The sequence below is a fragment of the Pteropus vampyrus genome, unplaced genomic scaffold (genome assembly GCF_000151845.1).
Source record: "Pteropus vampyrus isolate Shadow unplaced genomic scaffold, Pvam_2.0 Scaffold1000004741, whole genome shotgun sequence".
In the NCBI taxonomy this organism is placed as follows: domain Eukaryota; kingdom Metazoa; phylum Chordata; class Mammalia; order Chiroptera; family Pteropodidae; genus Pteropus; species Pteropus vampyrus.
Genome location: NW_011919143.1, coordinates 1 through 12,562, shown reverse-complemented (window position 1 = coordinate 12,562; position 12,562 = coordinate 1). Strand labels below are relative to the sequence as shown.

The following is a 12,562-nucleotide window of genomic DNA, read 5'->3' as shown; positions in this document are numbered from 1 at the left end:
TAGAATGTGATGTAGCCATCAGAAATGTGATCGATCGATCGATCGATGATATTTATTTATTTATTATTTATTATTAATTTATTTTACGTCTACAACACCCAGCCTACCAAAGTGGTCTCTGATCCAATTACTAACCAGGCCTGACCCTGTTTAGGGTCTCAGATCAGACGGGATCAGGAATGTCCAGGGTGGCATGAAATGTTACTTTTTGAAGGGTAAGTGATGATGAGAAATGCTAAGAATGTAATGGCAAGAGGGCACTGTTCTATGAGCAGTTAGAAAATAAGTGGTAAAAATAGTCACCTGATGTCTTGATAAAAATTCCAAAAGACAAATTGTTGTATGACGGAAAATTTTGCAGCAGCTGCTGCTTTATTCAAGGCTGATTTTTAGTCCCTAAACGATGTTAAGTTGTCATTCTTCACTGTGAAGAAAAGGAGGAGGAAAGGAAAGAGAAGGAAATGGGAAGGGCAAGGAGAAAAAACCTATAGAAACTCATGCACCTGACTAAATCTCAGACTCAATGGTCACTCAGAAGTGTTCAAGGCCTCACCCTATCCGGCAATTCACTTCCCTAAACTTTCATGATTCTAGGTCCTCACAACAATCCTAGACCAAGACATCTCATTTTCACAGCCCAGGACACCCAGGCCTAGGGCAGGGGAGTCACAGCCCCCGAGCCTCAGATCCAAGGCACTGGACTGTAGTGAGATCCCGTCTTTAGATCATCTGTTCAGCGTCTCTCCTGTGCCCACCCCACCCCAGCCAGGCCCTCCTGGGGCAGCGCAAGGAACCTAGGGTCTCTAAAGACCGACAGCTGCAAAACCTGCAAACTTGTGTGGCTATAGTTTGAACTTTAAATTGAGCAGGGACTACAAGGTCCCTGAAGACAGGGAGCAGACAAGCTATGTGGCAGGGGACTGGGAGGCTGGTCTTCCGGGCTTGGCTCTGGCCCATCCCAACGCAGTGTGTCTGCTTGTAAGGAACTCAGCACTTCCCAGCTCTGCTCTCCCAAGCGTCAGGTGGGCTTACCTGGCAGCCAACTCCAGCTACCTGCATGCACTATTCCCACTTGGCAAATAGGTAAGAGGCAAGCCGAATCCATAGCATACTGACTATTCTCATTAAATCTATATTAAACATAACAAAACAGAATATTTGCTTAGGGAAGAGGACAGAATGATACCAACACGGGCTACCACTTATCAATTACTTAGCACAGACCAAGTACTATGCTAAGAGCTCTGCATGCATCACCTCACTGGATCCTCCAAAAAACACCCACAAGGAAATACTGTTCTTATCTCCACATTACAGGTAAGGAAGTTGATGCTCAGAAACCGTCAGCATGTGGCAGGTCGGGGACTTGGGGCCTGGGCAGGCCGATGCCGTCGCCCTCACTCATCTGCTCTGCTATGCAGCGAGGTGGTAGTGAAGCACGAATCCTAGATCCAGGCATGTCAGGAAAATTGCAACAGAAGCTTTCATCTTGTATCTTTTTAAAATTATTTGTGAAGCCTAAAATAAGTATTAAATTGTCAAACTAGTTTTACCAACCAATGAAATTGATATGATAGTCACCTTGCAAGGTAACCCTGGCTCTGTTAGACCTCAGTGTTAGAGGCTGCGAGAAAGATGTGAGGAAATGTTTTGGAGGGGACGGAGTAGCAGAGATCACCTAAGTGAACGGTTCCATTTCACAGGAGTAGAAATTTGACCGATGTCATATAGCAGAATCAGAAGACAGACAAGTATCTCACCCAGGTGCCTCACTCCCAGTCCAGGGCTCCCCGTCCCACTGCATGGCATCACCCTGCTCTCAAGAGGTGTACAACTGGGGAATGTAGACAATTATTCTCAGAGACACTCCATTTCCTCTCTGTGAACCTGATTTTCCAGGACATGACAGAGTGTGACACATTGGAAGACAGACGCTACAGTGGTTTTTTGAGTATATTGTGAAATGCCATCATACCTAAATACACAGCATTATTTCCAGTTCTCCTTCTGGCCATCTGGTAGGGTTACAAAGGGCCAGCAGGTTGTACGCGGAGGTGACAGGAGTCACCTGATTGAAAGAGAATATCAGAGGTTTCTAAAGCCCAGAGAGAGATAGTGTGTGCCCAGCTATAACTACTAGTGATGTCCCAGATAGTGGAACCTTCGTCAGTCAGGAGGATGACATGGCACAAAGCCTCCTGAATACCTACAAAGGAAATTTAGTATGAGAAATAAGCCTTTGTCATGGTAAGCGACAAACATCACGAGGTTGTGTGTTACCGCAGCAAAATCTAGCTCATCTTAACTGAGGGAAGGGAAACCAGCACAGGTTCTGGAAGGACCGCGGTCATGACAGAAGCTGGAGATCTTGTCCAGAGATGTTGAGCACAGACCCAGCAGGTGCCTTGTGGCTGAAGCTGGAGACTCAGTAACACGTTAGTGCTGGGCAGCTCACCAGCACCTTCTTGTGTATGTCTCATCTGAACTATACAACATCCCCATTTTTTAGAAGAAAACTGAGTCTCAGAGTGGCCAGGTGACTTGGTTAATATCACATACCTAGTTAGTGCTGAAGCTGAATGCAAAGCTAGGTTTTTTGAGTCGTGCATTGATTTTCTGTTGAGAGACAGCCTTGGCAGCACTCGCTCTACAAGGTGCTGGAAGAAAGGAAACAGAGTCCAGCTCTCAAGTGTAGCAGAGGAGACAGGTACACAGCACATCATACAAGAATATAGAGCGATGGCCAAGGGCTAAGGAAGCACAAGAAGGGAGCAGGTAACTCTGAGGAAGGAGGAGGGAGAATAAAGGAGAGAGAGAGCTGGGATCTGAGGAATGAGCAGGACCGCCCCCACTACGGGAGGGAGGACAAGCCTATAAAAGGGACCTTCTTAGGCAAAGATGTAGCACTAGGAAATGACATGTTTTATTCAGGAGATGGTGAGCCCTTCGGCTACTACAAACGTAATGTGTCATTAAGGAGGAGGAATGAGGGGAAAATCCATCCCTGAAAAACAGACAGGACTCCAGTGCTATCCCAGGACATTGGCCTCTCAATCCAATAGAGAAGGGGCTAGGGGCAGGCATGATTGCATCTTCTGAATGGTAACAGTTCACATTCAGCTCCTATTTTTCCTTTAGACCAGAGGTCACCTGAGCCATCAGACAGCTTTCCTGTCTAACAAGACTACTGTGCTGTGGGGACATTTCAGCTCCCTCCTGTGAATACCTGATACTGGCATTTCCCAAGGAGGCAGGATGATCAGCTCAGAAGAGCAATGAAGGCTACCTGGGAGAAAGCTGCAGCCTCTTCCCACCCTGCCCTGTATAAAGCTGGTCAACAACTAACATCATCTCAGCCAGATTAGAACATGGTCTTCCGTCCTCGTGTGACTTCATTGCCAATATCATTTATCCTAAAAAGCAAAATGGAGGCCAAGAAGGAGTCACATATCTTTCATGATCAGGGTTAAATCCTGTGACCAGTGGCTCTGCAGGGATATGTATATTCTTGTAGGTAAAAATCAGTGAGTGGTCTGATTCCTCAAGGAGTGGTGACCAGAGATCAGGCTTACACATCTGCAGAGCTGAAATGTTCAAAGGAACACTAAGTGAGTATCATCTATCACCCACCAGACTTCCAGAACTCATCTCACTTAACTGAAGGAAAGAAAAGCCTTGTGATAGGTGTGGCATTTTTCTGTCCACTTATTTTCCTTAGTGCTGTAGCCCCAGGACCTAAATGATACCTAGCATAGAATAGGCACTCAAAAAATATTCAGCAGTGAATGAATCTGAAATACTATGGACATAATTCAGCCACATGAAGTCATAACCTAAAAATGATGCTTCCTTTTTATAGGCAAGAACTCTTCAGATTCCAAAGGAGCTCGACAGATATGAACCCTACTCTATTTTCTCCGCAAAGTCCACCCTAGAGAGAACAGCAAAGACCCTACGGGATGAAAATGTGCCTCGTCTCCCCAGAGTTACATCAGAACTACGAAGCTGAAAGGGCCAGCTAGCAGACCTCAAATCCAACTGTCTTGTTACGAAGATGGTGAAACTAATTCCAGAAGTAGGGCTGACCTGCTCCAGGTCACACAACCAGGTAGCTTGACTTCTAAGCCATTCAGAGCATTTTCTAATACCTGTGTTTTCCAGATGAGAAAGAAGGGAGAATGAGATGGGTGGCTACAATCAGACAGCTGTGACAGAATATGTCCTGCTGGGGCTATGCGGGCACAGTAACCTAGAGATGGTCCTGTTTGTGCTCTTCCTGGGCATCTACTCTGTGAATGTGCTGGGGAATGCCCTCCTCATAGGGCTGAACGTGCTGGACTCCCGCCTGCACAGCCCCATGTACTTCTTTCTCAGCAACCTCTCCTTCATGGACATCTGTGGTACATCCTCCTTCATGCCTCTCATGCTAGTCAACTTCTTAGTAGCCCAGAGGACCATCTCCTTTCCTGGCTGCGCCCTGCAGTTATACCTGACCCTGGCGCTAGGCTGCACCGAGTGCCTGCTCTTGGCCGTGATGGCATATGACCGCTATGTGGCTATCTGCCAGCCGCTTAGGTACCCAGAGCTCATGAGTGGGCAGATGTGCATGCAGATGGCATTGCTAAGCTGGGGGACAGGCTTTGCAAACTCACTGCTGCTTTCCATTCTCACCTGGAGCCTCCCCTTTTGTGGCCACAATGTCATCAACCACTTCTTCTGTGAGTACTTGGCAGTGCTCAAACTGGCCTGTGGGGACATCTCTCTCAATGTGCTTCTAGGAATGGTGACCACAGCTGTCGTGTCGCTGGCCCCTTTTCTACTCATCTGCCTGTCCTACATTTTCATCCTTGACGCCATCCTTAGGGTGCCCTCTGCTGCAGGCCGGCGCAAAGCTTTTTCCACCTGCTCTGCTCACCTCACAGTGGTGATGATTTTCTATGGAACTATCTCTTTCATGTATTTCAAGCCCGAAGCCAAAGGTCCTGATTTGGATAAGATTATTGCATTGTTCTATGGGGTCGTGACCCCTTCGCTGAACCCCATCATCTACAGCCTGAGGAACGCAGAGGTGAAAGCTGCTGCCAGAGCTCTGCTGCAGGGAGATCTGCTCTCCAGGAAAACGTTCCTAACTCTCAGGTAGGATTGGCCAGGTTATGCTGTGGTAATGACTTCAAAGTTTCAGTGGCTTAAAACCAAGTTACACGTCCATTACAGGTTGGCTGGCGGAGCGGAGTCTGCTCTGCATCATCGTCTTCCACCCTCTGTCTGATGGTAGTTGATAAAGCAACTACCATCTGGAACATTACTGGTCACCATGACAAAAGAAAAAGAGAAAACAAGACCTGCACTGACTCTTCAAGCTTCCACTCGGAAATGGCATATTACTTCCACTTACATTTCATTGGCCGACACAAGGCATATGGCCACCACGAACATCAGGGGGAGGGGCGGAACACCTACTGCATGCCTGGAAGGAGTGGGAGGACTGAGAAAGCTGTGAGCAGCCTAATTAATGCCTCACCATCCTACCGTCAGCCCAAGAGCTACTAGACAGTTGCCTTCCCTCTCTCTGACCATCCATCCTTTACTGGCCACTGCCAGGTTAATTGTCCCGGGCAAGCTCTCCTTAGATCTCTCACTTGTGGTGGCTCATACTGGGTCAAGCTAACGAGGTCGGAACTGTGCCTCCCTGAACTTCCTTCTCTGTATGGTTCTGGGTTAGGGGTGACCATGAGAGAAATTTGCATGAAATTTGGACAGCAAAAGTGAAGGGGCACCAGATGCCGCGGGAGCCCACACATGCTGTTGCTGATCTGCTGGCCCACCTTGCTGTCAGTGCAGCTCTCCAGGGCCCACCGGATCACCTCCTTCAACTGTGCCAAGTGCAACTCCGTGGCAAAGAGTACCAGTTTTTCCTGCAGGTCACCACTGTCACTGAGATTGAAGGCAGTGAGAGCCAGACACAGGTTCTAGTTTGTCTCCCGGGGGCTAGTACGCCTTTACCCTCCCCCACTTCATGCCCACCAGCCCAGCTATCTACAGTGGCTTCAGGCCCAACATCAGATGCAGAGGTAACAGCTTTGCATAGACTTCACCTCTCAGGGACTCAGAATGATAAAGCAACTGCTCCCACACTTGTATAGGTCCCTTCGCCATGACAAATCCCTTGTATCAGTCAGAGTGGTTCTGCCACTGTGGTCAAATCCTGACGGATTCATCCCTCTCCTGATATAGAACCTTTCATGGCTCCCATTACCACAGCATTAAGTCCAAAATCTTCAGCTGAGTCCTCGAGTCCTTCAGAATCCAGCTTCTTCAGCCTGATGTTCCACTAACCCCATCATATGGTCACACTCGCTGTGTTATATCTGTACTGTCCAGACCACCATGCATTGTTCATGCTACTCGCTGATAACCCCTGGGACTATTTTTCAAAGCCAGCTTAGAAATCATCTCATTCATATATCCTTTCCTGATGCACGTTAAAAGTGTTCTCATTCCTTTTCATCCTACAGCACTTGGGTGGAACCTTCACTGGGCATCTATCCCATTCTGCTTTGCTATGTGATGTTTCACCACAATGTGAGCTCCTTGAGCGCAGGATTCAGCCAGGTCTGGCTCATGCCTGCAGCTCCCACACAGCTTTCTCTATAGAAGGTTTACTGACCAGAATTGTCATCTGAAGCCGTCGTAATGTCACCCTGGGGATTGAGCTATGTGCTGCCAAGCATTGTATAGAGAGACACAGTGAAGATACCACAGAATCTGCCAGCCACACCCCTGTATTCCAGGCAGATTGAGGCTGTTGGCATCTTGGGCTCCCCCGCCCCACTGCGACAAGTCAGGAGATAACCAGGAACCCCATTTGGGATCCAGAAACCAAAGTTCTAGGCTTGGTTCAGCTACTCGGCCCAGCATAGTCTTCTTGCCAGCCCTCTCCCCAGAGAAACCCCACAGGCACCTCAAATTCAAACTATCTGAAACTGAACTCATTCTGCCCACAGTTCTATCACCATCTCAGGGAAAGGCACCATCACCTGCCAGTCACCAAGCCAGAAACACGGAAGTCACAGACTTTCTCTAATCCCTCACCATCCTACACACCTAATCAGCCATTACATCCTACATAATCCACCTCCTAACAGCTCTTAAATCAGTCCCCTCCTTTCCACTGACACTGCCTTAAGCCTGCCCCATCTCTCTCAAATATTGGAACAGTGTGTAACTGCATCTTTCTCCTTCAAACACTCCAAAATCCATCTCTGCACTAGCCATCAAAACATCAATCTGAAAAAAAACAAAACACCAATCTGATCACGATACTCTCCTGCTTAAATCCCACCACTGCTTCATTTCCCACAGGATAAAAACCATACCACGCCTATCCGTCCGACATTACCGGCTGCTTGCTTCTACCCCCACTTCACCAACAAACGCTCTCCAGGGAGGGGAACACTGAACTATTCCTCGTTCTCCTATAAATATGTCTTTCCTTCCTCTGTGTCTCCCCTTGATGTTCCTCTCACGCCAAACACTTCTTGACCTTCGGCTACCACGTAGTAGACACATCGTGTCCCAGGCTAGACACTGTACTGCATTCTAAGTGTTTTACTAAGGACCAGCTGGAAGATTGGAAATCTCAGGAGAGGAATGCAACGTGGACAGTGGTGAGCAGACAGAACACTCTCCCAACATTCTGATGGAGTATCAGGACTGCCTTTAGCGATCAAAGTTCTCTAAATATAGACCACACGGCCGCAAGAGGCCCCTCTGTCACCCTCTTCAGCGCCATCTCTATTCTGCTATGTTGAATCCCAGCTATTTGGGTTCATGCGTCCTGGGACTTGACTCTATACATCTTAATGTGATGGAATATTTCTGATACAGGAATAGATAGCTAACCAGTAAGTAAAAATAAGTCTTCCCCACCTCCAGATTAACAAAACTTTCCCTAAACTAGGAAGTAGGATGAGAGAAGAAGGGGACACAGTGAGAGCATTGGCACAGAAGGGTCCAAAAATGAGGGGACTTCACCCGGGGCCCAGCAGCGCACTCCCCTCTCTCCCCGAGCCACTCACCGAGGCCCTGCCCCGCAAAGGGAACGGAGGGTCAGGAACCAGGTCCCTGTCTGAGGGAATGGGATTCTCAGTCTGGCCACTCTGGAGGTGGCACTGACAGAGAGGAGGAAGCCAGCCAGGGTCTCTGAGCACAAAAGAGAGGAGTCAGTAAGTAAGAAGAGGGATCACTGTGCGGTCAGGACCTGAAGAACCCTCACCCACCTGCCCTCACTTCCCAGAGTCTTTAGCCCATCCTTCCTCCGTACCATCCCCCACCCTAACCCCGCCCCGGACTACCAGCATCCTCTCCTTCCCCCATTCCTCACCCTCACCTTTGTAACAGGTCACTGCTGCATCCTCTAGGCTCAAGGGCACCTCGTGAGTCAGGCATCCGAACACTGTCACGTTTTCCTGGCGTATGGAGCTCTGGGGAGGCAGGTATGAAGATGAAGATGAAGCTGTCACAGCCTCCAGGCCCTGCCACCACCAACACCTCAGACTCCTACACCAGTTAACTCCGCCCCATAAACTCCTTCAGGCCCTCACTGAACATCCCAATTCTGCAGGTGCTTTCCACACCAAAGCCTCTCACTTCCCTTCATTTCAAGAACAGAAAAACTGGGAAACACCCAATCTTCCACAGCAGAGATCTTTCAAAGGCTGATGAGAGGGCAAGACTCAATTCCAAATCCTTTCCTTTGGGCAGAATCGTTTAGCCTGTCCAGGCTAGAAAGAACACCCTCTTTTTCAGTCCTATCTAGCTTCTTGGGGAAAGGTGCGAGGTGCTGTTGCTGGATCTAGAAACTAGTTGTGAAAAAAGGTAACTGGAAAGTTTTCAATCATCTTCATCTCTTCACCTGGGTCTGAAGACCGGAGGTGTGTAAAGAAACATACATACTCCTTAGGTGAAATGATCCCAGATACTAAAGAGTGGTAATAGAATGTCTGAGGGATTAAATGCAGCAACCCAGATGAGATGAAAAGAAACCAGATTTCCACAGGAGAAAATGTAAAGGGTTGTCTACGAAAATAAAGGTAACAGGATGCCATAAGCTCGCTTCATTCAAGACATATAACAGGATAAAATAAATGCATGAGAGAAATTTAAATATCAGCATGGAAAATAAAGTCCGTCCCTAGATGTAGGCCAGATATTTGATGCTGACTTCCAAGCAACGCAAGCAAAGAAGGAAACATGAGTAACCAGATTTTTGGGCCCAAAAGATAAAGATTCATCAGAGTTACATGGGAAGTACAGCATCCAAAGGGCTGGTGCTCAGGTAAGTCCTTATCAAAGAAGCACTGTGTGCTGTCATGTACCTTGTTCTTGACAAGAGAGTGAATTTCATACAACTTGCTGATATCTTTCCTCATGTAAGGACAGGGCACTATGCCAAAGTATTATTCAGTAACGGTCATTGGGGGGCTGGGGGGCGGGGAGCCAAAGAAAACAATGTCCTCTAGGTATGCAGTTCTCTGATCCAAATGTCAAGTTCTTGATCCAAGGGGAAAAATCACAATACTGAGAGGGAAAGGTCAGAGAAGATGTGCCAATATACCTTTTAGAATAAATACAATAGCTGTCTTAGGTGTGTAGCAAGGGTCACAGCGTGCAGATGGGTGGAATGTATGCACATGCCCCTTGGAGTAAATGAACTAGAATGCAGAGAGAGCCCAAGACCCAAACCAATATTAGGCAATGTCCCAAAGATAAACATAAATTCTTCCATTCAAGTTAAAAAGTTCACTGCAAACATACGAGATGAGAATAGGCGACGGATCTCATGAACGAAGCTCGGGGCACAAAAATGTCTATGCCCCTTGGTTACAACTAGATAAATATACCAGTTAATGTGGAAAAGGACTGGGAGGATGCATACTAAAAAGCTAAGCAGTTAGCTGTGTTTCAGGATGTCCTTCTCTATTTTCCAAAGCTTTTATCTGTGATCCCATAATTTTTATAATTAAAAAGTAAATAAATACAATTGCTTTGAAGAAAATGAAAGGTCAGGAAACGAAAAGGATCCAGAGATCTTAGTTCACCACAAGACCCAGAAGATCACAGTACGACGCAGCAGCTGAAAGAAGTAACTTGATCTCAAGCTGCACAAAGGCTGCCTGTCACACTGGTCAGACCACCTCAGATCTCTTGTGTTAGAGACATGATGAACAAAAGTATTAACAGAGGAGACAACAGAGGATGGGGAGAGGTCTCAGACATTGCTGTTGTTCACCTACAGGGAGGCTGAGGGGCATCTGAAGGGCTAAAATAAGAGAGGGACGTAACAAATGTACCACACTAATGCAAGATGTGAATGATGGGAAACCATTCAGGGAACGAAAGAGGGGGGCTATGGGAACTGTATTTTCCATCAGTTTTTCTGTTAGCCTAAAACTGTTCTCGAAAATCAAGTCTATACATTTTTTTAAAGGACAGGTATAGATTTACTGGAATATAGCTTCTGAGGCAAAACAAAGATCAGTGGGTCAAAATCCACAGAGAACAATTCTGATGGAGTATCAGGACTGCCTTTAGCGATCAAAGTTCTCTAAATATAGACCACACGGCCGCAAGAGGTGGTGAACTCCCCATCACAGGAGATATGCAAGAGAGGCATATGCACCTGCTGTAGAGAGACGCCCTTAGTAAGTGGGAGGTTAGCCTACAAAACTGGAGAAATCTGGACCACTCTCAATTGCCCTGCCTGAGCCAGCCCAGTCCTAGTAGAGTCAATACTCAGGGCGTGTTGACCAGAATTGGTCTAATAAAGTTGGGTGAAAGCAACCTGGATAGGCTTCCAGGAGGAGGTACAGGCCCCCACACCCAGACACCTTCTCCTTAGAGTTTCCCATAGGGCAACCTCCCCCGCTCCTAAAGTACCGCATTGAGCTGGAGCTCCAGGCTGAGGACATCTCCACTGTCCAGTACCGGCAGCAGACTCAGGGCAAACACTGCGGGTCATTCAGTGAGGAGGGCCACACTGTGGTCAAAGGTGATGTAGAAACGGACAGAGAAGGTGTCCAGCTCATTGCGCAGCGTCGGGCGCACTGGCCAGCAGTGCTCAGGTGGCGATGTGGCCCCAGGTCCCTCCACAGAGGCCCCGAGGGTTGGAGGCTCTGGGGGCAGTGGCTGGTTGCCCAGTGACTGGGGCATGTTCATGGCAACTCCAAGGACCAGGGCTCGAGACAGGCTGGGCTTCGGGCACTCTGTGGGGCAGAGGAAATCGGAGCAGCGGCCTGCTCCCCTCACAGCCCTACAGCCCCACCACGTACCAGATCAGAACCAGGCAGGATCTAGAAAAGAGTGGGAAGGGGTGAGAATCAAATGTCCCTTGGGAGTATGGAGCATCCAGGGTCACAGGAAAGGGCCCAGCGGTTTCCTAGTGGAACCACTAATAGAATGTCATGTTGGAGGGAATCGAGGTCACCTCTCCCTCCCCAAGGACAACGAAGACACTGTGGAAACAGATAACAGGCCCTCTCACTGATTTGCACAGTCTTTCACAAGAACAGCATCCCAGAGGTCCTAGCTGTCCCGGCCTACCCCCAGGAAACTGAAAGAGATTAAATCAAGGAGAGTAATCAGGTCCCTGAGTGAGCCCTAAATCAGGTGCAAAAAGTTATCTAAAGGTCTTCCAGTGACTTAAAGCTCCCAATGGAAGGGCTTAGGGGAGTGTAAAGGAGTCTGTTTGGGGTCAGGGAGATTGTAGGGACATAGCAGAGGGTCAGTGAACACAGCCACTATGTCTGCCTCTTCCCCGTGACAGAGGTCCACACAAGCTGGGTGGCTGGGGCAGATGTGGGGCTTCTGACCTTGCAACCGCACACACGCATCGTCCTGCCAGGGCTCCGGGATGGTGTCTCCACACGCACGTAGACCCAGTGCCCCCAGGGGGACAGTGCCAGCTCCAGCTGGCATACCAAGGCACCTCCACAGGCCACAGAGCTTGAGTTGTGCAGAGGTGGAGCCTCGGGACGTAGGCGCTGTGTCAGGGGGCAGGCAGATGCCCCGCGGCCCCCTATACACACGAGCTGTGCTGAAACCCTGTAGGTGATGCTGGGCACGAAGACCCTGGGCACAGAAGAGGTTGGGGGTAAGGAAAGATAGGGTATGGAAAGGTGAGAGGGACACCAGAATGAAGGAAACACTAGGAAGAAGGCAGGAAGGAGCAGGGGACACAGGAGAACAGGAGGCCTTTTCGGGTCCTCCTCTCTGCGCTAGGACAAAGGGAGGCAGGGGTCACCTGGCTCTAGAGAGACTTGCTCTACTCCTCCTGGCCTCATCCCTTAGAGAGCTATAGCTACCCCTTCCTGGTACTCGGCCTCTTCCCAGTTTTCTCCTGAGCTCAGTGAACATACAGTGGAAATGGATCCACATTCACACAGCATCTTCATTCCATGCCCCGCTCTGGCCTCAGTGGCACCGTCTGTATAATGGACATTGGGCTTAGCCTCCAGCGAGTAAGCACAGCCCTTGCTTGAGCCCTCAGTCCCCTCCCAGTCCC

General features: G+C 48.6%; 1 protein-coding gene and 1 pseudogene across 1 annotated transcript; one reads left to right on the top strand and one right to left on the bottom strand.

The window, feature by feature from the left end:
* The first annotated feature begins 4,183 nt into the window (after positions 1 to 4,183).
* LOC105311538 (olfactory receptor 13C7-like) lies at positions 4,184 to 5,140 on the top strand. The gene has a single exon (XM_011387519.1). It carries the CDS (start codon positions 4,184 to 4,186, stop codon positions 5,138 to 5,140), a length of 957 nt encoding a protein of 318 aa, XP_011385821.1.
* Positions 5,141 to 8,058: 2,918 nt separating this feature from the next.
* LOC105311537 lies at positions 8,059 to 11,217 on the bottom strand (annotated as a pseudogene).
* Between the last annotated feature and the right edge of the window lie 1,345 nt (positions 11,218 to 12,562).